Below are 26,985 nucleotides of genomic sequence, written 5' to 3' on the forward strand. Positions count from 1 at the left end.
TAATTGTCATAAATCCCCAAATCACAAGATCCTAGCCAAGACAGAAGATTCTGTTCCATTATCAAAAGGCTTTACGTTCAGGATCTGAAGATGTCTGCCGAGGTCTGCGGCTCCAGGCCCATTTCACTGTGAAAGAAATTACAGCCTCAGATGCACTGTGGCTTTGAGTGAGGAGCAGCCACCAGCAGGGACCCAGGAAAGAGCGTGGGTGGGCCTGGTTCTCCCATGGGGAGCCTAAGGGTGCACGATGCTGGGAGAGGGGTGCTGGGCTGTCCCATGGGGCCCCCCAACCCTCTCACCTTTTGGTACCTCTGCCCCCCAGATTTCTGATAAAGAGCTACCTGAACACTCAGAAGTCCCCAGGCTCCGCATCGAAGGGGTCTCTCCCTCAGTCTGTCGCATACCTGACCGCACCTGACCTGGCCAGGTGTCCAGCCCAAACGGCAGCCGACTTCCTCCACCCCGAGCTCTACACCACGGCCTGGGCACACGTGGCAGTCAGGTGAGCCACGCGGAGAAACCAACTATCCCACCTGGAGGCAGGCTCCTTTACACTTAGGGCCTTTGGGGTTGGCTGGGGGAGGGGGGCAGTCTTGGATACTCTTCCAAAAACCAGCCCCCTTTTCCAACCTCCTCACTCCTCTCAGTTTCTGCCATGAGGGGCAGAGAGAAGGCAAATTCACACCTGTCACTTCCCCATCCTGCTCAAGATAACAGGAAGACATTAGCTCTCAAACCAGTGCAAGGAATTTTTTAAATCTTTAGGCTCTTATTATGGTTTGAAATAGAGAATGTACCCATACAATGCAAATACCAAAAACTATCAGTACTAATGCTGACAATATTATAGCATAATAATGTAATTATATGACAATGTAATACAATTATATATGCAATAGTTATATATAATTATATAATGTAATACTGATAATACTAGTACTGCTATCAGTACTAATATTAATACTAATAAATAAAGCATTGCGGTCATCCCTCTGTATCGGCACGGGATTGGTTCCAGGACCTCTGTAGATATCAAACTCTCAGGATACACACACAAATCCCTTCCATAAAATGGAATATTTGCAAATTTGCAATATTATGGGTATTTGCATAAAACCTATGCATACCCTCCCATATACTTTAAATCATCTCCAGATTACTTATAATACCTAATAAAATGTAAATATTATGTGAACAGGAATAAATACGTTACTGATATGTTAATAGTTACCAGTGTGCACCAAATTCTACTTTTGCTTTTTGGAACTAACTTTCAGGAGTTTGTTTTTCCCAAGTATTTTTGATCCTTGGTTGAATCTGAAGATGTGAAAACTGGATACAGAGGGATAATGGTACTTACATGGTCAAAACATCCCACAATCTAAAAATAACGCTTAAAATATGAGTATAACAAAGGATAGATTTTGTTTATTTCCAGGGTCTAGTAGGCTTCAGGGCACATAGACAAGACCAAAGACTCCTCCACTCTGTCATTCAGTAAATACTGTCAGACACTGACTGTGTTCCAGGAACATCCACATGTGCCAGGGGCTGGGAATAAAGACTGGGCGTGGCCAAACACAGACAGTCCCATGGAGAAGAGACTTAACTACCTAGGAGGGACACCTTCTGAGCCCTCCCCAACCAGCACACCAAAAACAACCCGGAAAAAACAGCTTCAGTACATAATAAGAGGTCTTATATCCCAACAGGTGATCCCAGGGATGGTTAATAGTTATTTCAAGATCAAAAGCAACTTGGAACGTTCATCTATTTTCTCCACAAATATCTAGCAAGTACTTAATAATCCACCAGGCTCTGAGGATCCATCAGTAAACCAGTCTGATAGAAACCAAAGTTCAGGCTTCACAGAAGTAACATTTCAGCTGGAGTGGAGGGGTAGGCAAAAGAAGGCTGCTCGGGGTAATTAAAATGCCATTCCGGTTGGCCTCCATATCCGTGGACGCAGAGCCTGTGACCATACCACACTGTTTCATACAGGGACTTGAGCATCTCAGTTTTGGTATCTGTGGGGGTCCTGGGACCATTCTCCCTGCCCCCACCCACCCCCTAGAGATAGCAAGGGATGGCTGTGTATTGCTTTTTGCTCAGAACTCAGATGTGTCATGTGCTTATCTATCCCGTGACAAAGCAAAGTAAGTATTGCCTAATAAATAGCTTGTTTTGCATACAAATTCCAAGGGTCAGGAGCGGATGGGCAGGGAACAGAAGATAAGAGAATAAAGGTTAACTAAACAAATGACCAATTTTGTAGTCTGGAGAACAAAGGATGGTTTTCTTTCCTCCTTTCTAAAGTCCCTTAGGTGGAACTTGGAGCACAGTGGGTGACTGGCAGGCTTCAACTAGCCTTAGAGGAAAATCACTCTCCTTGCTTGGGCACAGAAGCCAGTCAACTGAGTGGCCTGAAAACACTGGGATCAGGGTGGAGACTGCATCAGAAAGAGGGGAGAGCGCCTGGCGCAGCTAGGGGGTTACGAACTCCTTCCTCACTGCGTGACCCACTTAATTAACCTCTCTAGGACTCCATGTTTCCCACTGCAAACTGGGAATGTCTTACCCTTAAAAGGGTTAAGGAGATTATATACAACAAGGACATTGTTTAGGCTTCCAACACCAACAAACAGTCAATAAATAGAACTGTTCTACTTCTGTGGGACCCCAGGCATCCTGGGATCAAATGCCATTAATCCCTTCTCCACTCAGTCAAGAAACAGAACCTTTTTTTCCTCTGGCCTTTAGGCTCATAAAGGACTCAGTGCATCACTTACAGACGCTGAGGCAAGCCGGGGCCGATGAGCACGATGCGTGGAACCAGACCACTGTCATCCATGTCCAGGCCACCAAGGTGAGCTGCCAGTCAGCCAGAGCTGAAAGGGCCCCGTTCTGTTTCCCCAGCAAGCTGCCAGGCCGAGAAAACCTGCCATCATGCCTCAGCCCTGCTCAGTGGCTGCCCTCATTTCACTTTCAAGCCTTTAGCCCCGGGTATTTTAATTAAAGGACTTAACTCCTAAGCAGTCTTGCTGGCAGCTCTTAGAGAAAAAACGTAATGAGGCGGTGTTATTGGATTTGCTTCAGGTTGTTCAAATATTTCCTCCCAGAGAGAAAAGCAGGTCAAGTCTCCCCTTAGCCCCACAGACAATCCATAGATGTCTGATTCCGTTTCCACTGTATTTTGTGTTTGTGCATAATTCACTGTCTGCCAGCAAATACTCGAGCACTCCAACACCCGCCGTCAGACTGGGTTCTGGGGGGCTCAAGAGAGGCCATGCATGGCTACGATCAAGAAAGCACTGTCATGGGGAAATACAGGCTGCCCCAAGGTCCCACAGCAGGTCCAAGTCCACCCCCCTCAAGGAGTCAGAAAGCCTTCTCAGAAAAACCATACAGGCCAAGACTGCAAGGGCGAGCTGCAATCAGCCAGGCAGTGGGTGGAGGCTGTGGCTTTGGAGAGGAAGGATTTCCAGCAAAGGGGTCAGGAGATGCAAGACGTGGAGGCAAGGAAAGGCACAGTGTTCGGGAGGAAATGCACGTCCTTCCAAGGAGAACCTAAAGGAAGACGACGAATCTGGAGAGGAAGGAGGGAGGCGAGAAGGAAAGATAGGCATGGCCTGGCCCCTCCGACAGCACTGTGAGAAGTCTGGGTTTTGTGTTCACTCCAGTGGGAAGCCTTTGCAGGGTTTCCATCAGAGGAGTGTAGCGATGAGTTTCATGCTACAAAGATCATACAGGCTGCAGGGGGAGGAGAGGACTGGAGGCTAGAGGCCAGTACAGAGCTGGCAGCAGTCTGGAAAGGGCTGAGGGTGCCCCAGACCATGAACCTGCCAGAGGGCAAGGAGAGAAGTGGGTGGATGCATTATGGGTGGATGAAATATTCAGGGTGTGGAAGAAAGAAGGGACAGGCTTCAGACAGCAGTGGAGTGGCATGGAGCTAAGAATGGCTCCTGAGCTCTAGCTCAGGCCGCTGGGACTCTGGGCCTACCTAGGGCTGGAGAACCAAGGTGGTCACTTCAATCCTCAGGCAGCAGGCCCAGAAAACAGCCGCCTTAGAACGGGAGAGCCCACCAGGGTTCTGCAGCAGCTCCCGGCGGCAGGCAGACAGGAGCGCCACCTGGTGGCCCGCCACCTCCATCGCATGGGCGGGGTGGGTGTGATTCTGCCACCCTCCATTCCACTCTGTCCACCATAGAGGTGCTGCCTGCTGTGTTCAATGCACCATCAGCACAGGAGAGGGTAAGCAAAGGCTGCAGTCTCACCAGACACCTAGAAAGGAACCGCACCTGCCCACTGTTCACCTGCTTTCCAAACCCATGCCCTGCCTTCAAAGGCACCAGGCACGACCTGCCGGGGTTACCTCACTTACTACTCATGACCCTGAGGGGGAGAGGAGCGTAATCTCAGTTTTAAGGATGAGCAGCTTCTTGGGAAGGCGGTGCTGATGCCGACCCTCTAAAGTCATAATGGGCAGGGAAACCTGCACTTCCTGGGCTCTGGGCCCTGGGAGGCCTTGTCCTCTACAGAAACCTCAAGGACCCAACTGGGTCTCATCTGGAAACCAGACGTGTGCAGCAGAGCAACACAAGGGGCAGAGGGGTGGGCAAGCAGGAGCGAACCCTGGCCCAAGTTCTGGTCCTGGCCCAGTAACATCCAGCCTCAGTCTCTGGTGGCTTTGGCAATGCAGGGTAGCAAGTAATGCTACAAATTCTTAATCGAGAGACTGACTGCCCTGGCTACCACTCATTAGCCAGTGCCTAGGTGAGGAACTTACTCTCTAGATGCCTCACACGCTTCCTCCACAAAATGGAGCTAATAATAGGATCTACCTTTAGGATTATTGTGAAGGTTATATGAGTTAATAGATGTAAAACTTAGAGAGCCACCCTGAGTATATAAACAGGGCTCCCCAGGTGGCTCAGCAGTAAAGAATCCATCCCCCTGCGATGCAGGTGACAAAGGAGACGTGGGTTCGATCCCTGGGTTGGGAAGATGTCCTGAAGGAGGAAGTGGCAACCCACTCCAGTCTTCTTGCCTGGGAAATCCCATGGACAGAGGAGCCTGGTGGGCTATAGTCCAATGGTGGCAAGGAGTCAGACATGACCGATCACAGAGTATAAATGCTACAGAGTATAAATCCCACTCCCACCCCAACCTGGACAGGAGAGAAGCTTGAAACCAATACAGTCACAAACTAAGGCTGACTGTGTTCAGAGCACGGTCCCGGGGTGCAGCTCAGCCTTGCCCCAAGGAGCCCCTCCTCTCTCTGGCCCCCCTCCTGCTCCGTAAGGCAGAGGCGGGCACCCTCGGGCAGCTCTTCATCACTCCACTCTTCAATCCAGAGCCCTGAGAATTCAGGGATGCGGCTCTAAGGTGAGAAAAGGGACCCAGGGTGTAAGTGGGAAAGTGAGGGTCTCTAACTTTGCCACACTGGGTGCAGCCTGAGCACCAAGGCATCTGACCCAGGAGGGCGGCAGAGCACATCCGCTCCTTAACCACATCCAAATGCTGCAAACCCGGCACGGGGTCAGCAGCCCAGGTACAGGTGGCAAAGCGGTGAACATGGCAGACAATAAATACCTATTTTCTCAAGAAAAGCGGTGCTGTCCCCCCGGCCCAGGTCAGCCTCCAACACTCCTGTATTCCTTCTTTCAAACCAACTTGAAACTGCCCCAAGCACAATGAGAAGCGAAGGGCCAAGTTCCAGAGCCCACCAGCCGCTAGCACACACACGCACACCATCGAAAAGGCTTAGCCAGATGCAGTGAGCTAGGAGAGAGGCGGCTGCTTGTCAGACTGCTGGGAAACACACGGCCACAGCAACCTTCTTCCAGCAGTCTTGCCAAGCTTCCGGGATGATTTGTGGAGGCAGAAATCAGAGGTTAACGCATCTCTGCATCTTTGTAGGCGCACCTCTACTATGTCACTGTGAAGATTTTCACAGAATCTCTGCAGAAACTGGAAAGCCAGCCAGCGATTCAGCAGGTGCTCAAACGCCTCTCTGACCTCTATGCCCTACATGGCATCCTGACTAACGCGGGCGACTTCCTCCATGATGGCTTCCTGTCTGGTGCCCAAATAGACATGGCGAGAAAAGCCTACCTGGACCTGCTCCCCTTCATCCGGTGAGTGGCTGCCCTTCACCCTCAACCCTCTGTTCATTTCAAACCTTCAGCTCCAAAATTCTTGCTAAATGGGGGTCTGGCAAAAGCAGCAACAGTCCTGGACACACTATGGATTAAGAAAGGGGAAAAAATAAGGGGGAAAAAATCACAACCAAAATGTTTCAGAGTAAATCATCTAGCTACCTCAAACTCTAACATGATCTGGCAATGATAGAATCTATAGAATATGAATAAAATAAAGCATACTACATATTAATACTGTGTATCAAGAATAGTATTAATGAGTCTTAATTAGTCTTCAGTTCAGTCGCTCAGTCGTGTCTGACTCTTTGCGACCCCATGAATCGCAGCACACCAGGCCTCCCAGTCCATCACCAACTCCTGGAGTTCACTCAGACTCATATCCATCGAGTCAGTGATGCTATCCAGCCATCTCATCCTCTGTCATCCCCTTCTCCTCCTGCCCCCAATCCCTCCCAGCATCAGAGTCTTTTCCAATGAGTCAACTCTTCGCATGAGGTGACCAAAGTACTGGAGTTTCAGCTTCAGCATCATTCTCTCCAAAGAAATCCCAGGGCTGATCTCCTTCAGAATGGACTGGTTGGATCTCCTTGCAGTCCAAGGGACTCTCAAGAGTCTTCTCCAACACCACAGTTCAAAAGCATCAATTCTTTGGCGCTCAGCTTTCTTCACAGTCCAACTCTCACATCCATACATGACCACTGGAAAAACCCTAGTCTTGACTAGACAGACCTTTGTTGGCAAAGTCATGTCTCTGCTTTTGAATATGCTACCTAGGTTGGTCATAAGTTTCCTTCCAAGGAGTAAGCGTCTTTTAATTTCATGGCTGCAGTCACCATCTGCGGTGATTTTGGAGCCCAAAAAAATAAAGTCTGACACTGCACTTAAGGATGGAGAAGGTGATGGCACCCTACTCCAGTATTCTTGCCTGGAAAATCCCATGGACAGAGGAGCCTGGTAGGCTGCAGTCCATGGGGTCACGAAGAGTTGGACACTACTGAGCAACTTCACTTTCACGCATTGGAGAAGGAAATGGCAGCCCACTCCAGTCAGAGGAGCCTGGTGGGCTGCAGTCCATGAGGTCGAGAAGAGTCGGACACGACTGAGCGACTTCACTTTCACTTTTCACTTTCATGCATTGGAGAAGGAAATAGCAACCCACTCCAGTGTTCTTGCCTGGAGAATCCCAGGGACGGGGGAGCCTGGTGGGCTGCCGTCTATGGGGTCACACAGAGTTGGACATGACTGAAGCGACTTAGCAGCAGCAGCAGTACTTAAGGAACACTTATGTTTACCAGACAGTATGCCAAAAGCTTCTATATTCATCATCTCATTTAATCCTGATAGGCTTCCGAAGTGGATGCTATTAATTTCCCTACTTTATAAAGGGGAGAAAACTGGGACTTAGGGTTGAAGGTCACACAATCAGCCAGAAGAGGGGCAGGGCACAGTCTAGGACCCATCTACCTCCAGAGTACGTGCTCTTAAATTGCATGTGAAAATGAAGGCTGGGCTATTGTTTATTTCAAATATATCCTTATTTTTGTTGACTGTGCTTAGTTGACTAAACTCACTTTAATACTTCCTCAGCTTCAAGATGACATTTTTAAAATCTAGTAATTCGTGTCCTGACTTGTAAAACAATTTGTTGTTGTCCAGTCACTCAGTCGTGTTTGACTCTTTGCAACTGCATGGACTGCAGCATGCTAGGCTTCGCTGTTCTTAACGATCTCCTGGAGTTTGCTCAACAATAATATAGTTTTTACAGACCACATAAGCAGTGCAGTTGACCGCCATGACATGCTAATGGAATACATTCATCCCGTCACTTTATATATAATCAAAATGATCACTTTAAGAAGACCAAAGCCCCAAATGACCAGGATACTGGAAGAAATAGAAATTATTACTAATTAGTAACCATTGTCCATAAGATGGAAAAGGAGACAACCTGAGACATTGCTTTTCTGAGAAAAGACGATGCCTGCTGTGTTTGTTGGGAGCCACGCAGGGCATGACACGTAAGTGTACGACTCTTCCCCTAAAACCTCCAGTAGTTCACACCATCAACAATAGGAGAACAAAAGAAAAGGGGACTTCCCTGATGGTCCTGCAGTTAGGACTCCACGCTTCCACTGCAGGAAGCAGCCACAGGTTCAATCCCTCCTGGTCAGGGAAATGAGATCCCAAATCCCGCAAGGCACAGCCAATAAAGAGTTGAACTTTTAAAAAAAAGAGATATTCATGAAGGAGATTTAAAAAAAAAAAAAGCTAAACGAACTTCTTTTCATTTTGAACAATATCCAACATGTTACTTGTGACTCCAAGTTGATGCTCAGTGAATTGAAACTTAAAAATTATCAAAACTGTATCAGATGTAAAATTATGTCCCAGGGATTAAACTTTCCCTAATAGAGAGAATCCAGTGGTTAGAACCATTAATAGCATAATTGAGTACTGCACACTTCAAGCCCAAGTGTGTCTAACTTTCTGAAACGCTTGGCATTTAAAGCACATGAAGATGATAATGTTCTAGCCCTGACTGTTGGTAATAATGAAACACAAAAGATCACCGATAAGCATGATTTTTTTTTAAATTTGCAACAGCATGCTGAGTGCTTCCCTTGGGCCCAGAGACTTACAATTCAGACAAGACAGACAGCACTGACAAAAAAGACAACGTGCGCACATCAAACCCACACACGGATTTATTCACATTACGGTTTCTAAAGTAGCCTTCCTACTGCAGCCGGGTAATTAGGAGCCTAAGCGACTCCAGGCTTTTAACAGTCCTGTGCCACACTCCACGCTTTGATTATTCAGCATCACCCTCAGATTTCTGAGATGACAAATGAAGGATGGCACACTATTCTAAGTGACACTAAGAACCAGCTCTCTGCGTCATGGTAATTAGCAACTAAAACAGTTTTTAGTGGTTTAAACAGTCCTAAAATCCCAGGGGTGACACTTTTAGGCAAAGATGGCAGACTGAACATGTGCATTTACTTTTGTTCCCTCCTAAAACCCTACTAAAAACATCAATAAATTAATTTTAAAATGTTAAAAGGCATAAACCCACAGAGAGAGAGCGCAGGAGAGGGAAACAGGAACTCTGGAGAGGAGATGGACAAACAGTGACTCGGCAGACCTGATTACACTGAATCACAAATCAAAAGTAGCAAAAGCTGAGAAGCCATCAAGGGCCACCACAGGACCCAAGAGCTGCAGCACCAGGTCCCTCTGGCAACGGGGGTGAAGGGAGGACCGACAAGGTGGGCTGGAGTCTACTTCAGAAGGAGCCGGATCCCCGCTTCCCTCCTCCTCTCTGAGCAGGTGTAAGACCTTCCCTGACCGAACCCTGGCTGAAGGCTGAGCAGAGGGTCTGCAGACTAGAAGACCTCAGGCTTAGTTGAGGGTGAGGACCACTGGGCCACCCTACAGAAACCAGGGGCCTGAAGACATGTTTATAGGCTAAGGCTGACAGCCATCTCCCCCAGCCCTCTTTACCCACATGTGCATGCGTGCCAAGTCGCTTCAGTCGTGTCCGACTCTCTGTGACCCCGTGGACTGTAGCCCACCAGGTTCCTCTGTCCCTGGGATTCTCCAGGCAAGAATACTTGAGTGGGTTGCCATGCCCACCTCCAGGGGATCCTCCCGATCCAGGGATCAAACCTGCCTCTCTTATGTCCCCTGGCAGTTCTGGACCTCTAGCACCACCTGGCAAGCTCCCTTTTCCCACAGGTTCCCAGCAAACAGGCGGCCAGGTCAGTGTCCTGTAGGAAAATGACATCATGGTCCTTCTCTGGAGAATCTGACCAGTCCAAAGAAGAGAGATGTGAAGATACTGACACCGGGGTTCCCCAGTGGTCCACCCAGTTCAGCCCACAGGGAATTCCACACTGACAAGTACACCAGACTTGTCATCAGCTAGACTGTCCTACTCTTAGCTATGACCAGACACTCAGGGATTGCCAGCACTCGAGGAAAACCCGTCATAAAAGACAGAGACCAAGCAAGAACAAGGCAACTCCAAAGACACAAGAGAATCTTCTGGGTGAAAACTTTTTTGAAAGATCAGTAACATCCTCAAAGAGTTCACAGGACATATGGCAAGCAGAAAAGAACGTCATTTCTTAAGAAGTAATATTCAGAGAAGAGCAACAGAAAGAGTTCTGTGAAATCAATGACAGCGAAAATGAGAAGCTCAGCTGAAGGACCGGAGGACAAAGCTGCAGAAATCTCGTAGAAAGCAAGCAAACCGAAGACGACAGAAAAAGGACAGAAGATAAAAAATAGTGAGAGGACTGATCCTCACTGTCCATCTGAAGAGCAGGACTAGAAAGAGAAGACAGAAAATACCGAAGGGAGCAAATCATTAATAAAACAGTGCAAGAAAACATTCCTCAAATGAAGCTACGAGTTTCAGGCTGAAAAGGCCAGAGGAGAGGCAACACACACCCATGAACAGGCCAAACATTTAGGCAGCGGTCACAAACACTACAAAGGCAGGACAGCAGGGCCGGGGATCGGGAACGCTGCGGCTGGGGACGGAGGACCGGAGTTTCAGGAGGTCAGAGAGGGCCTCCCAGGGACGGTGATGATCTGAAGAAAGATGTGAAGGTGGGGAGGTAGAAGGAGCCGTGTGGCTGGCTGGGAAAAGCGCACTCCATGCAAGGGAGAAGCACGAACGCTGGCAGGCAGAGCACGCTCGGCACGTCCACCCAGGGAAAGAGACAAGGCCGCAGCAGCTGGAGTCGCATGACTGAGGTGGAGAATGAGAGCAGAAGCCGGCGAGCTGCGGGTGTGCTGGGAAGGGCAGCGGAGGGGCTGGAGGGCACGGCCAAGACAAGACTCTGCCCTTCGCTGTGAGTGGTTCTGAGCATCACACACGCAATCTGAGGGAATCTGAGGTGTGTATGTAAAGGATCACTCCAGTTGCCATGTTAGGAACCGACTGGGGAGGGGTGAAAAGCAGAGAGACCGGTGGTTGCTGCTGCTGCTGCTGCGTCGCTTCAGTCGTGTCCAACTCTGTGCGACCCCCTAGACGGCAGCCCAGCAGGCTCCCGCGTCCCTGGGATTCTCCAGGCAAGAACACTGGAGTGGGTTGCCATTTCCTTTTCCAATGCATGAAAGTGAAAAGTGAAAGTGAAGTCGCTTAGTCGTGTCCGACTCTTAGCGACCCCATGGACTGCAGCCTACCAGGCTCCTCCGTCCATGGGATTTTCCAGGCAAGAGTACTGGAGTGGGGTGCCATTGCCTTCTCCAGAGAGACCAGTTAGGAGGCCGCAATAAGCCCGGTGAGAGATGCTGGCGGACTGGACCAGCGTGACAGCACTGGAGGTGGGGGGAAGCGGTCCAAGTTTGGGTTTATTCTTGAGACAGAACAAGATTTGCTAACAGATCTGACGTGGAAAGTAAGAGACTGAGAGGAGCTCAGGTTTGGGGCCAGGACCGAGTCACCATTTACTGTAAACGGGGAAGGCTACAGGAGAGCCAGGTTTGGGTAGGGTGGACAGAATTTCTCGAAGATCAGGAGGCTGCTTTTGAATACCTCAAATTTGAAGAGCCCGCTAGAAATCATGTAAACCGTTAGTAAGCAGGTGAGGCTGGAGAGAGAAATGCAGAAGCCACTGGCGTGCGGTTGGTATTTAAAGCCACCAGGACAGTATCACGAGGGGTGAGTGTATGAAGAGGAGAGGCCCAGGCACTGAGTCTCAGGACCCTTCAAAGACAAGGAGGAGACGACCTTGACAAAAGCTGCTTAAGCGGAGTGGAGGGAAGAAAACCTGAATCTAGCTGAGGAGAACAGCCAGACAAGAAGAACTGCAAAGAGCAAGCATAAAGAAGCTGGACACTTTCAAGGAGTTTTGTCACAAAGGGGAGGCAAGGTACAGGTGAAACGATGGGGAGGGAAACAGAGTCAAATGAGTGTTTTGATACAGATGGGAGAAATGGCAGCCTGTTTGTACACTGATGGACATGATCCAGTACAGACGGGAATTTCGACATTGCGGTGGAAATACAGGAGGACTTCTGGAACATGGCTCTACTGGGCAAGTGGGGAAGGTATCAGTGGACAAGGGGGGACTGGCCTGAGCTGGTAACTAGGACAGTGTAGCTGTTCAGAGAGAGAAAACCCCGTATGTTTACATGCATACTTGGGAACTTGTGGACTCCTCTTACCACTTCTATTTTCACACCAGTGAAAAGGGACTCAAAGTCACCTAGGTTAAGAGAGATGGGGAAGTGGGCACCACAGATCTGAGGATCAAAGAGCAGGTGGGAGAGAAGGTAAGAGAATGAACAAGTGAATGAATTCGAGCCAAGAATGACTGCCAAGCAGCCATCAGGGCCCGCTCGAGTCTTCAGGGCAGTCAGTATTGGTTTTTTCAGGCATGTATTGTTACAAAGGTGCGGGACAAAGCTGGTGGAAAACGGGATATAACAAGGGATGGTGTTTTGCTGAACAAGTATGACAAGCAAGAAAACCTGTTGAATGTATCTTGCAGTGAGTGAATATAACAGACCATGGAATTTCAGATGGATGAAGAAAGTGAGCCCACACAGAAAAGGGACTTGAGGCAGCAGGTGCGAGTAGAGTCAAAGAATTATGAACAGCCCTGTAGGAAAACCATGTCATAATGATGAGGAAAGGCCATCCAGGATTAAAGTAAGGACAGTATCCCACGCACCTCAAATGCCGTGTGAAACAAGGGTTAGGGACGAGTGTAAACAGTCATGTATTTTATTTCATATCCTCTGCTAAAAAAGGAAGAGAAGCATGTAAACAAGTTTTTAAATAACTTCATTCCATAGGTTAAAAGAAAATAATTTTGCTGCCTGAAAGGTAAAATGAGAATTACAGAAGTCAGAGAAGTAGAGGGAGTAAGCTAGAAAGACAAGAAACGGTGAAAAAGAAAATGGCTGGGCTTACGGTGAAATGAAGACATGGATGACAAGCCCCGATGTGTGACCCTGGCAGACAGAGGGAGGCTGCAGAAGATCAGTGCAGGAAAGTCAAGGAACTGAGACATCAAGTTCTAGAGGAACGTCCACACAGACAGTGAAATCACTAAGAATTATAACAGAAGGGCCAGGAGAGCGTTGGTGGAACATGGCCGAGCTGTGAACAGAGAACATCTAAAGTCATAATAACATATAGAATACACAGCCGTTACAAGGTAAGCACTGAATGTTAGTCTGGCCGAAACTAACTATACTAGGAGGCAGGACGACCAAGGAGAGGAGGCAGAGGCTAGGGGTGGGGAGGGCACGGTGGCACAAGCAAGGAGAGGCGTGCTAAAACAGATCCAATCTTCTGTAACAGACAACAGATGATATCTAGCAACACTGAACAGAAAGTAGTAATACAAACAAGACACTGAGAGGCATTCAGGTCAGTTCCCTAAATACCCGCTAAGAGAGTAAAACTTCGACTGCCTCTAGGGGCTGGGGGGGAAGAAATGGAGGTGAGAAGCAGGGATACGCTGAGTTTAAATAACAAGCCTTGAAAACCTATTTGACTCTTTCTACTGTGCCTATATAACTGATCAAAAATTAAAACTTCCAAAAAAAATTAAAACTGAGCTGTTCAAAAAGTGGATAATGATGCAACTTCTAATTAGATGTTGTTATTCACCATTCCAGATGAATCAAGCAATCTAATATACTCACAAACTCTCTTTTTTCCTCTCAGGAAGGATGCTATCTTGTTAACTGATGCTTTTGACTTCACGGATCAGTGTTTAAATTCAGCGCTTGGCTGTTATGATGGACATGCCTATGAACGTCTGTTCCAGTGGGCTCAGAAGTCACCCACCAATACTGAGGTAGCTGACTAGAACACTTGATAAATTACCTAAGAGAGCAGGGAACAAGCAGTAACTGTACCTCCATGCTTTCCCATGGCAATCGATGTCCATTAGGTTAGAAATTGCTTGGCATAGTATATCTATTTACAATATTTTAAGAATACAAAAAAAAAAAAAACAGGAGCAGGGATGTGGCCTGGCAGCGTCTCTGAGTTTGAACTGTAATCAGCAAAATGCACTGCTCAGAATTTGGTGAAGGGAATTAGGAGGAAGGACCAAGCTCTAAATCACAGCTTGACATACCCAAGGGCATACACACGGAGAGGCAGGCTGGCGTTTAAGTAACAGAAATAAGAAGACAAACGGCTGCACTGATTTAACCACCTTATTTTCAGCCTTTTAACTCTCAGTTTAGTGTTGATACAGCAGGTGTTGAGAGGACAGGAAGCTTGGGGTGGTGGGGGGGGTGTCTCTCTCAGATCTCACCACCTGGGAGAGATGCCGCCTTCCTCTTTAAGGAACAACACCCCAGGGACAGAGGGGGCTGCGGCAATGCATCAGTATCCCAGGGAAGCCGAGTGAATGACAAGTACAAAGGTGACGGTGAAAAGATGCCCAGCTGTCCTAAGAGAGACCACCAGAACTCATTAACAGAAGGGGGAGGACCCAATAAATCCTAACAGCCTAGGGCCAGGGTCCCAGACTCTCTGCTGTGAGCCTCGAGGGAAACTTGACGAATATCAATGGGTACATTAACTGGAGGAGAGAAATGGCTCCTGCATTTAGAATTTGGGAAACCAACATTTAATAGCTGACTTGATACAGATGATCAAAACAAAGGCTCTCTATAGCTACACAACAGGCTATTTTGAATTCTATACTGCAAATGTGTTATTCAGATGATGAAGCCTACTTTTTTACCTCTTCTGTCAAATTTCAGAAAAAGTGTCTTAACACCTCATCAAATTGGCACCTCTCAGGCGTCCATTCACACTTAGCATGGTGTTAGACTTGCTCTTAACGTTCTGCATCCTGTCATACCTCACAGCTTAATTTAACATGGTTATCTTAAGTTGCACCACAACCAGTTACCCCCCAGAAGCTTATCAGATAGAAGGCCAATCCGTTTCGGTCCTTCCCTGTCTCCAGGAAGGCACCCTTCTAACTCAGCAAGGAAATATCAAGAGCTTACCTAAAGACTGTACATTTATTGGTTAGCACAGTCAAGCTACTTACATTATGTTACCTTTTCTAATGATTAGATCTCTACTTTCTAACGTTTAAACCCTGGCAAAGAGCTACAGCGATCCTATCCCTCTAGATTAGCCCCTGTGGTCTAAAGAGACACACATGCCCTTTGATGCTCGAGAGAAAAACCTCCCCTGCCTTAACACCTGTCAGGGAGCACTGCCATATCCAGCTCAAAGCTGCTTTAGCAGCAATGCGAGGAAGCATGCCAGTTCTCCTGTTCCTCATCTTCACCAAAGAACAGAGGGGGCTCTCTGTCTTTTACTTGTTTCTACCCTTCTTCTTGAAAGAATTTACTCTGGACACTGTATGACTGCAGGCTTGTCTAAATGAGCGGCGTCACTGACCCAGGGCATCAGCACACTGGGTAGGGAATGTGGATGCTCGACATCCCAGGCACCCTCCCCAATCTGCCGCCACTTGACTGTGAACAAGGATGGAATTCATCGTCCCAACTCCAGGGTCTACCAGAGTAGATGCTTTGCATTACGGAGTAAATGAACATGGTTCTGCGACCTGCACAGGGGGACAAGGACCCTGCTGCACACACAGTAACGCCAACTCCCGCCTTCCCAGTGCATCTCACCTCGCTAAAAAGGGAAAGGGAGAGCAACGTGGCTCTTGCATGCACACTTTAGGAACGTGAGTTCACACCTGACCTTGAAGGACTGTTTCCAGCTAGTTGAAATGACACTTGTTTGACTACCGATATTCAGCCCCCTCATCTTACATTCCCGGCTCCTCTACGGACTACCAAAATAGCACTTTTAAAGAGTTATTTTCTAATCTGCTGTAGGTAATTTTGAAACTGCAGAAAGAGACATTTGCCCCTGTTTGCCCTAGCAGAAAAAGGAACACTACAGGTATTTCAAATCAATTAAAATGAAAGCTACTCTGAAATATGCCTTGTCAGACACAAAAGTACAAACAGGAATTTATTTCCCTGACATTTCTACCAAAAGGAAAATGCTATGCTGAGTGAAACGTGTTAGAACTGTAAGCATCTCTTCTGTCTGGGGGAGGTTAAGTGTTGAGCTCTAACCCAGACAGCAGGATGCACTCCCATGGTTTACTCTCTCCTGGGTGTCTCCTGTCTTTCCCCCCGATTTGGATGCTATCTCAAGCCCGTTTCTTTGTAATGAACTGCAAAAGGCTGTTCCCCTTCCCCACTCAGTTCAGTGCAGTCGCTCATTCATGTCTGACTCTTTGTGACCCCATAAACTGCAGCACGCCAGGCCTCCCTGTCCATCACCAACTCCCGGAGTTCACCCAAACCCATGTCCATTGAATTGGTGATGCCATCCAGCCATCTCATCCTCTGTCGTCCCCTTCTCCTTCTGCCTTCAATCTTTCCCAACATCAGGGTCTTTTCAAGTGAGTCAGCTCTTCGCATGAGGTGGCCAAAATACTGGAGTTTCAGCTTTAACATCAGTCCTTCCAGTGAATACCCAGGACTGATCTCCTTGCAGTCCAAGGGACTCTCACGAGTCTTCTCTAACATCACAGTTCAAAAGCATCAATTCTTCAGCGCTCAGCTTTCTTTACAGTCCAACTCTCACATCCATACATGACCACTGGAAAAACCATAGCCTTGACTAGACAGACCTTTGTGGACAAAGTAATGTCTCTGCTTTTTAATATGCTGTCTAGCTTGGTCATAGCTTTCCTTCCAAGGAGTAAGCCTCTTTTAATTTCATGGCTGCAGTCACCATCTGCAGTGACCCTAACCCTTCCCCACTAGAACTCCTCTAAGAGGTTCCCTATAGATGCAAGCAGTAGAGACACCACTGGGGATAATTTCTAAACAAGAATCCTATCTCCCCCCAATTATTCTACTGTAGAAATTTGTTAAAATGGTTGCCAGATGTTCAACACACCTACCGATTCATTCGCTCATTCAATCGTTTAACAAATAGTTGTTGAGCATATGATGTATACCAGAAGCTATAGGTGCTGGGGACACGGTGGAGAACCCCTGTTATCAGGGAGCTTACAGTTTCAGCTCAGACAGGCAAAAAAGTGAAACGATATCGTAAAAGATGAGGGTAGAGCAGTGAAATGAAGACATCACATTAGAGAATAAAGTAGGCACTTCCCTGTGGTCCAGTGGTTAAGACTACTCCACACTCCCAACGCAGGGAGCACAGGTTCAATCCCTGGTCGGGCACTAAGATCCCACGTGTTGTGCGATGGGGCCAAAAAATAAATAAATAAATGAATATTTTTAAAGAGAGCAAACAAGGTATATTAAGAACACCCAATTCTGACACAGAATGCTGCTTATTTCATTCCACCTTCTGGTTTCTTGTTTTTTGGTTAATGTGCTCAATTTCAAAGAGTCAAGCCTCTTATTTGTATTAAATCCCCAAAGCAAAATGATAAGCTGTGGTTTTTTAATTGGCCACCTGCATCCACAATTTGAAATCTGCATGAGAAAAGGAAGGATGCCCTTTGGGAAAAAATGTTTCCCCATATGTTCATCACAAAATGGATTTTAAAAATACATTTAAAAATTAAGAATCTTATGTAACATTACTGTTTTGAAATTACAAACTTAATGTGAAAGTGAAAGTCATTAATCCTGGCAGAAAAAGTCTGTTTTAACAATGCACTTCTTTCTATTCACAGGGGAACCCTGCCTATGAGAAATATATAAGACCACTATTACAAGGCCGGAGAGCCAGGCTCTGAGACGACCCACAGCACTGGAGAGGCACCACCGTGTGCTCGTCATGCTACGGCGCAGGTGTCTTTAAAATCTACAACTACACATGCACGTATTGTTTAAAAGAATCATTATCCTTCAGAGAGAGTCTGAAGCACGTGAAATATCTGATTTATTCCAAAATAATCCAGGGGAAGAAATAGGAGGAGTGAATCATTGTTAAAGCTGTTCAATGGGTACGTGGGTGTTTACACTATTCTCTCTACTTCCGAATGTTTGAAATTTCCCACAATTAAAAACAAAGCACTATCCATTTGTAGCATCTGTTTTGTGAAATCCCAGGGTTTTGCTTTAGATCTAGCAAAAGCCAACAGATCTATTAGTTATCACTTGTGTTGTCACAGCGCACATTTATTCATCCCAGGGCTTAAAAGAAAACACACACACACACTGCTGCTAAGTCGCTTCAGTCGTGTCCGACTCTGTGCAACCCCATAGACGGCAGCCCACCAGGCTCCCCTGTCCCTGGGATTCTCCAGGCAAGAACACTGGAGCAGGTTGCCATTTCCTTCTCCATTGTGTGAAAGCAAAAAGTGAAAGTGAAGTCGCTCAGTTGTGTCCGACTCTTCGAAACCCCATGGACTGCAGCCCACCAGGCTCCTCCATCCATGGGATTTTCCAGGCAAGAGTACTGGAGGGGGGTGCCATTGCCTTCTCCAATACACACACACACGCACATAAACAATCCTCTTCTAAAAGTGTATATACTTGCTATAGTCTAAATAAAATGTCGATCACCTCATGCCAATCAGAATGGTTGTCACTAAAAGAATAAGAAATAGGGACTTCCCTCATGGTCCAGTGGCCAAGACTGCTTCCAGCGCAAGGGGGCAGGGGTTCAATCTCTGGTCAGGGAACTAGATCCCACATGCCACAAGTAAGACCCAGCACAGCCAAATAAATAAATACTTTCAAAATAAATTAAAAAAAAAATTTTAAGGTAATAAATAACAAGTACTGGCAAGGATACGGAGAAAGGAAAACACTTGTGCACCGTTGGAGGGGAGTGTAAGTTGGTGCAACCACAGTGGAAAACAGTATGGAGGTTCCTCAAAAAGGTAACAATAGAGCTATGATGCAGCCCAGCAGTTCCACTTCTGAGTAGGTGTCCAAAGAAAACAAAAACACTAACTTGAACGATACATGTGTACCCTACAGTCACTGCAGCATTATTTACGACAGCAAAGATATGGCAACAATCTAAGAGCCCAACACATGAACGGCCAAAGAAATTGTGGTGTATATAAACAGCGATATTACTCAGCCATAAAAGAGAATGAGATTGTACCATCTATAGGAGCATGAACGGACCTAGAGAGTACTAGGCCACGTAAAATAAATCAGACAAAAGACAGACAAAGGCCATATAATTTCAATTCTATTAAATTCTATCTAAAAAAAAAAAAAGACAAATGAGCAAACAAAACAGAGAGAGACTCAAAGATACAGCAGTGGTTGTTGGGGAGGTAGGACACAGGTGAAAGATTAGAAGGCACAAACTTTCAGTTATAAAATAAGTCACAGGATGTAACGGATACCACAGGGAGTACAGTCAGCAACACTGTGGAGACTGGTGACACGTGGTCCCCAGATTTACCGTGGCGATCGATTCATAATGAATATGAATGTCCAATCACCATGCAGTACACCTGAAATCAACACAATATTGTATGTCAACTATACTTCAATTTAAAAACAGAAAAAGAAAAAAATAGAGCCCTAGGGATACAACATAAATGTTTAAAAATCAACTCTTCCACAATAAAAATCATTTAAAATTTCATAAAAGACATAACTGTCTCAAATTATCCAAGTATAACCATGCTACATTTTTCACATCATTTTCAACTGCCCAAGTTAAAAAAAAAAAAACACACTCAAAATTAAATATTATCAAACAAATTGCAAAAAACCTCAGCAGGCTACTTTTCCTAATATACTCATTTAAATAATCATTTAATCGTTAATAACATAAATCTTAGAAAATTTACCAAAAGCAAACTTATCTCCAGTAATCTGGACAAGGGAGAGGCCTCATCAACGTTTAACTCTTAAAACCCTGGAACAACTAATAGTCACACTTCATACCAGTTTTCAGTCCAAATTAATTTTATCTTTCATTCACCTTTGTTAACTCAACAATGCGTTGACTGGCTAAGCTGTTCCTTTTCTTGTTGTTTCTTTTTTAGGTAACCCCTAATCAATTTGAAGTAGGAGACAATTTTCTACAATGATAACCTCATACTTGGTACCTGTACTGAAACCACAGCCACCTACCAATAGTTAACGTTAAGGGATTTTAGTTTGAAAACGGTGAAAATGGGGGTAATTACAAGTTTCTAGATATTGGTCATTTGTCAAACCTTAAATTTTCAGAACGAAGTGGGTAAACACGGATGTAAGACAGTGTTCTCATCCTCCTTTTAAAGAAGAGAATTTCAGAATCTTCTCAGAGAAGAAAAGGGAGTCTGGGGTGCACAGCCTCAGAACCCTACTCCTCCCTTAGACAACAGGGAAATTTCTGAACTTTCTTTTAAAAGGTGTTCTAGTAAACTAGGAAGTTTCACTATAGTTAACATAATCCTTCCTGTGAGCAACTTCCAAGAAACAGAATCAAATGAACTATGCAAAATAAAACTACAGTGAAATAAATAAAAGTACACCGTATCTCCAACTGTTCTAGATCCTTTGTTCACTCCAGTCTCCTTCTCCTCAGAAAGTTAATCTTAATAATAAATTGCATTCATGGGTCACCATTAATATGTGAGAATAAAATGGTTCGAGTCGGCTTGTCCCTGTGCTCAATACAAAGCTAGAACAAGGGTCACAGAACAATGACAACCAGAGAAAAATCTATGATCTTCAAAATAAGTCCTATTGGAAAAAAAATTGTCAAGCTGTATGTTCGCTGTCCAGCTATGCGCTGTTTTAAACAAAACTAGTAATTTCATCAATTCCTGACTCGACAGCACAGTAGAATTCCATAAACTGCACCCTGAAGCTCCCACTGGGTCCTTCTGAATCAAATACAAACGTGCTATAGGCAGTATTTATTAGGACATAACATAAAACAATGCACCTTTTAGACAAGGATTAAGATTTCCCCCCTTAACAATAATCAACCAATACACACCTAATTCTCATATTTCAATTTTTATTGTTTTTTTGTTTGTTTGTTTGTTTTTTTCTGGTAGACAGTACCACTTGACAATTATACTGCACCAGGCATAAGATGTTAAGATTTCTACCACAGGGACGTTTTGTATTCAGAATCCAATATAAATATTTCTAGTCAGACATCTCCATGGCTACAGATATTTGGTTGCTTGATTTATATGCATAGAAAGAAACAGTTGTCATAACTGTAAAAAGCAGTACTTAACAAGTACTTTTACATGATTGGAATAGTTTTCCTTTAATATTACAATACTGTTTATTGGTCTGAAAAGTAGGTCACCCTACATGATGTTCTGATTTTTCCCCAAGGCATCATGAGTACTCTGTTTATTCTTTCACTCCTGCATTTTTAGCCTTCTAGTTGATTTAGGGGCTATTTAATCAGAAATCATTTTAGCACTGCAAAAAAAAAAAAAAAAAAGCTTTGTTAAATCATTATAGACCATAATGATTTTCAGACTTCTTTGTATAAAAAAAAAAAAAAAAACGGTATTTGGAGGCTCGGAACAGGCACATGCACACTTGGGGTGAAGGGAACAAAATATAGAGGAGTACTTCCTTCTGGTCCCCAATGCCTTCAAATAAATACAAATATTAAAAAAAAAAAATCTCACACTGTGATTTAAAAAAAAAAAAAAAAAGGTCAGCCTCTTGGATGTCCTGGGAAGTCCACTTCCAGGAACCTCCCCCAGGGCTGGAGGTCAGTCGTCTGTCTTCCGGGCCAGCCTGCAGAAAGTCCAGTTGTGCTCCACCGTGTTCTCGTTGGCCCGCTCACTCATGTGGTGCACTCGGGTGTTGCGGATCGTGAAACCCTGTTTTGTAATGTACTCCATCAGGTGGACTCGGAGAGAGACTTCCTGGTGATAATCACAGGGTCCGAAAGTAAAGGACACCTGGCAATCTCTGGTGTCCATCATGTGCTTGTTCCACTTCGTAAAATAGTTTGATATGCCTTCTAGTAAGGAATGGACCTTGGTGGTAATGGTTAACTGGGTTATGATGACAGCTACCGGATTGGAGTACTTAGAAAGCTTCCGGGTACTAGATAACTCCACGACTTCTTCAAAAGTATCCACGGGATACAAAGGCTTGGGGTCATTGAGACATTGAATCAAGGGCTCAATCTGATAAAAGTCTGCTTCTTTCCGAAGCAGATCAAATTCCTTAAAATCCAGGGGTAAGGTCAGCTCTGAAGTTCTTAAGAAGTTGAGGACATATCGGAAAAGAGGTCCATCTCGATCAATGAAGTAATTGCCTTGAGGGTCTCGAGCTGTGGGGAAGTCCCCCCCAAACATGGCTCCAAGCATGGAATCCGGGTAACGCGTCAATGTGGTGAGCGACGTCGTGTACAAGTGTCCACCTACATTTAACGTGACTGGGTCAGTCATCTGAAATTGTTTAAAACACGATCAGTCATCTGAAAATAAATTTTTTTTCTTAAATCCTAACTTTGACCAATTAAGAAAATTAGTGGCAACAAGCAAAGCGAAAGTTTCAGGCTACAGCACATCCAGCAAGCCACTGATGCAAAACAGCTTTAGTTTCAGTGAGAAACCCACCCAGATGAAGGGATCGAACATTCACTTTCAACAGAAAAAAGAGCTATGTCCACCGCTTCAGAGCCTTACACTGAAAAAGGAGGGCATGACTTCCGAAGCCATTTAATTTCAGGCCCAGGGTCTAGAGGTTTTCAGGTTAGAGTATATTATGGGAAGAGGAAGAGAAACTTAAAATATACTCATTTTCTCCCCAGTTTAAAAAAAAAAAAACTTCTGTTTCTTAATTCAATTTAACACAAAACAATATAAATGATTGAATAACATAAAGATACCTACTTTCAGTATTTTTGTCTTTTCCCCCTCAAGGAGGGAAATGATGAAATTTTAACAATAAAAATGTGTGTGGACTTAATCTCAACTTTTCATGGAAGAAATAGTGCCAAATACTAACTTAAAATACACAGTTTGGTCAAAACAATCTCATATATTTTGTTGTTGTTCAGTCTCTAAGTCATGTCCAACTCCTTGCAACTCCACTGACTGCAGCCCGCCAGGCTCCTGTCCATTGGATTTTCAAGGCAAGAAGACTGGAGTGGGTTCTCACATACCCAAAGGCTAATAGCAGCTTTCAAATTTCATAATCTGATAGTATAATCACTTTTGTAACATTAATGTCACAATCTGACCTTTAACTTTGAAAAGCAAGCTTCTCTAAATAATACATACCTTTGGCTTTTAAAACCATACGTAAGAAATAAAGCAAGACAGGTAAAGACAGGTAATATGCAAATAAAACATTTCTTACCAAAGGAAAAAAAAACATAGGAAGACACATGCACATGCAGAAAAAAAAGTACCAGCGGGCAAGTGGATCTCAACCATTAACCTCCCCACCACAGGAAAACGCCCTGCCGACTGTCACCCACCGCACATTCATTTACCAGTCAGTACTCTACGAAGCAAGCGTCTTAAGAGAAAGATACTTTAAGACCAAAAACACAGTGATTATTACAAGTTACATGGAGAGTCCACGCTGAGCTCGCTTACTTAAAAACACCAAAGTTAAAACACCCAAAAATACACAGGAACTAATTGGGGGGGAGGGAAGGGTTGTACCATTCGTAAGTTCCATTCTCATTGAGATGCATTATACCTAAGAATACATATGAAGCGAGAAAAGACACACAGGAATAATTTGCCAGCCTTCAACACGCATCCTCAAAAGCCTCTCACCATATAGCCCCAGTCTCCATTATCCATCTGCTCCAGTGCTGCGTCTCGGGGAGCCCAGGTTCCAGGGAAACTTGGGGAAGAGAAAAAGACATGTGACAGTGCATATCACTATGAAAACAGAAGACAGGTTTCTCACCCAGCAGCAGGCCAAACACCAGAGAAACACTCATCTTTGTTCTAAGGCAAAGATCTAGGGGAGAAACAATTTCCCAAAGGTCTTCTAGGGGTCCCCCGACATCCTTACCACAATGGGTACCCAAGAGACTGGCAAATGTTTATACAGAGGAAAGAATTATCCTAAACTTTGAGAAGAAGGTAGAGAGTCTAGGGAGTAAACCAGTTATTAAAATTCTACCTGTCTTCTCTGAAAATTCAATTTTTAGAATTCCTGCAGGAGAACATTATGATTAACCCTACAACCTTATCTGGTACAAAACTATGACGATCCTTATCAAAAAGGTTAACAGAGGGAAACAGTAAACTCTTTTTCATAAGCATTTCAGCTACATAAACTAAACATCTTAGTAAAAGCATTAAAAGCCATAAACCTCCAAGACACTAGCATCTCCTTCCAAGAGAAATACACCAGAAACATATCTCTGCTGTAACACAGAAAACCTAATTACATTTCATTTTCTACAATAATCAAAACAAATACAAAACAAGTTAAATGCTGAACCATTAAAGCACAATTTGGGGCAGAAAAGAACCTTACCAATCTATCATGAGAGTCACTAGGCTGGCACTTAGGAAGGGACAGCCTGAAGACATTGATAAACACCCAGATATTCATGATGCCATTTTTATTTTATTTTTATCTACAACTTAAAAGCACTTAAACAGTTTCTCAGCTCCTGAACTGCTTCAGTCCGTTCTCCTTCACACACATTAATCCCCAAACCTCCCGGCAATGCAAACTCCAGGGCAAATTTCAAAAGCTTTGGCAAGAGACAATAAGAAACATGGACTTAAGGGTATTTAACCAGGAAAAGCACTGTTTGTTTGTTTGTTTGGTCTTGTTTTTTTAACGGATTCATTTTTCCCACTTTTAGAGGAATCTGGCACACTAATTCCCAGAACAGGCCCTGGCTACAGAAGATCACAAAGGCTCTTTCTCAAAAGGTCACTCAGGCATGTAGAGAACATTTGCATAGCACAGCAGGGGCTGAAATCAGAGCCTCAAGCATCCATTTCTCTACCTTGCAAATTCTTCAAAGCAAACAAGCTAAAACGTAAACCAGACAACTGTGGGGTCAGTTTTTATTCTCCACACTCAGCAGCTGGGAATAGGTAGGGCTCCACATGCTATAAGGTGAGAAATGGAACAAACGTCAAATTCAGGGCTGTGATGACAATCTCTCTTTCCTCTGACTGACTTCAACAACAGATTTTGAAGTAACAGAACCAAGAAACAGGTTTTTACCAATTTGTATTACGTGCACCTAATTCAGTTACTGATGCAACAGACAGATCAGTAGATGGAACAACTAAGCGATTTAAAAGGTCAGTCACCCAAAAGTTCTGCTAAGATGCCCACCTCTGGCCTTTTCCCATCACCCAAAGAGTTCATTACTGGCAGCCTCAAAAATAATTCAGTCGACCAACATTCACTGGAGGGTAGAAGGGGAGGTGGGGGGCCTATGTGCAATCCAGATACACAGAAACAGGAAAGTATGGTCCTTGCCCTGGTGGGGCTTTCAGTCTATGAAGAAGGGCCACACGCAACAACTCAAGTACAGAATTCAAAGGTCCCATATAAAAGATGGACTGGCAGAGAGCTGCAGGAGCGAGCGAGAACGCCAAACATGAAAACGGAGGACTTTGGGGAAGGGCTCGTCTCAGTGGAACTCAGCAGGAATGTTTGGACAACCTGAAAAGGGATTCTAGAATAAAGAAACAATTTAAGTAAAGGGCTGAGGGCTCCTCTACAACATCCCTGATATAGTAAGCAGAATGTGAATAATTCGGAGAAGGCAATGGCACCCCACTCCAGGACTCTTGCCTGGAAAATCCCATGGATGGAGGAGCCTGGTAGGCTGCAGTCCAAGGGGTCGCTGAGGGTCGGACACGACTGAGCGATTTCACTTTCACTTTTCACTTTCAAGCATTGGAGAAGGAAATGGCAACCCACTCCAGTGTTCTTGCCTGGAGAATCCCAGGGCCGGGGGAGCTTGGTGGGCTGCCATCTATGGGGTCGCACAGAGTCGGACACGACTGAAGTGACTTAGCAGTAGCAGTGGAGATGCTTCCCTGGTGGCTCGGCTGATAAAGAATCCGCCTGCGATGCAAGGGACCCCGGTTCGATTCCTGGGCTGGGAAGATGCCCTGGAGAAGGGATAGGCTACCCACTCCAGTATTCTTGGGGTTCTCTTGTGGCTCAGCTGGTAAAGAATCTGCCTGCAATGCAGGAAACGTGGGTTCAATCCCTGGGTTGGGAAGATCCTCTGGAGAAGGGAAAGACTACCTACGCCAGTGTTCTGGTCTGGAGAACTCCACAGACCTTATAGTCCATGGGATCATAAAGAGTCAGACACGACTAAGTGAATTTCACTTTCCACTTTCGGAGATGTAACAGAGAAAAGGCACTTTAAGAGACTTGCTCAAGGGCCCATGGCTAGAAAGTAACTGAACAGGAGTTTGGGTTTTCTGATTCTTAGTCCAAATCTTTCCACAAACCCCTTCCTCCAACAGAAACTGAAAGAATAATATCCAAGAAACAAGAAATCCAAAGGATTAACTTAAAAACCCCTAACAGCCATCTATTAATGCTATCCACCTAGTAAGGGTTTATTTACAAATATAACAGTAACTCAGCCAAAGTGAGCAGTTATCATGGATTTGTAAAATTCCCTTGAAGCAAAATAGCAAGGACCTACTGTCCAGTGTGATTCGAGACTGCTATCTTCGATCTTACACAACTCCACTCTGTGAATATCCAAACAGTTGAATGAGACATCGGAGATGCCAAAAAAGAAAAAAAGGAGACCAAAGACAAGTAAAAAACGAAGAAACAAGTATCATCAATAAAAAACAAATGAAGAAACACGTATCATCAAAGTCACGGCTGTTATGCAAGGACTGTCCACTATTAATCCTTTCTTTTTTTACTGCTAAATCAAAACAAGATAGCTTTT

The 26,985-nt window shown here is 45.0% G+C and overlaps 2 protein-coding genes across 19 annotated transcripts in view; one reads left to right on the plus strand and one right to left on the minus strand.

Annotated features, from left to right (window-relative positions):
• Window positions 1–18,562, plus strand: part of ACOX2 (acyl-CoA oxidase 2) — a 31,430-nt gene extending 12,868 nt beyond the window's left edge. For 2 of the 3 annotated variants that reach the window (XM_055557512.1, XM_055557511.1), the window contains exons 11-15: window positions 323–502; window positions 2,761–2,866; window positions 5,920–6,137; window positions 13,855–13,987; window positions 17,846–18,562. In XM_055557512.1, coding sequence (XP_055413487.1) covers window positions 323–502; window positions 2,761–2,866; window positions 5,920–6,137; window positions 13,855–13,987; window positions 17,846–17,908 — 700 coding nt within the window. In that variant the 3' untranslated portion in view covers window positions 17,909–18,562. The remainder of the gene's footprint in view (window positions 1–322; window positions 503–2,760; window positions 2,867–5,919; window positions 6,138–13,854; window positions 13,988–17,845) is intronic. The other variant, XM_055557513.1, reaches the window with a different exon arrangement.
• A 2,517-nt stretch (window positions 18,563–21,079) lies between these two features.
• The window catches only part of KCTD6 (potassium channel tetramerization domain containing 6), a 49,620-nt gene continuing 43,714 nt past the window's right edge, over window positions 21,080–26,985 (minus strand). For all 16 annotated transcript variants that reach the window (XM_055557535.1, XM_055557534.1, XM_055557532.1 and 13 more), the window contains 2 exons: window positions 23,852–23,921; window positions 21,080–22,507 (listed from right to left, as the gene is read on the minus strand). In XM_055557535.1, coding sequence (XP_055413510.1) covers window positions 21,821–22,507; window positions 23,852–23,921 — 757 coding nt within the window. In that variant the 3' untranslated portion in view covers window positions 21,080–21,820. The remainder of the gene's footprint in view (window positions 22,508–23,851; window positions 23,922–26,985) is intronic.

The sequence above is a fragment of the Bubalus kerabau genome, chromosome 20 (assembly GCF_029407905.1).
Source record: "Bubalus kerabau isolate K-KA32 ecotype Philippines breed swamp buffalo chromosome 20, PCC_UOA_SB_1v2, whole genome shotgun sequence".
NCBI lineage: Eukaryota > Metazoa > Chordata > Mammalia > Artiodactyla > Bovidae > Bubalus > Bubalus kerabau.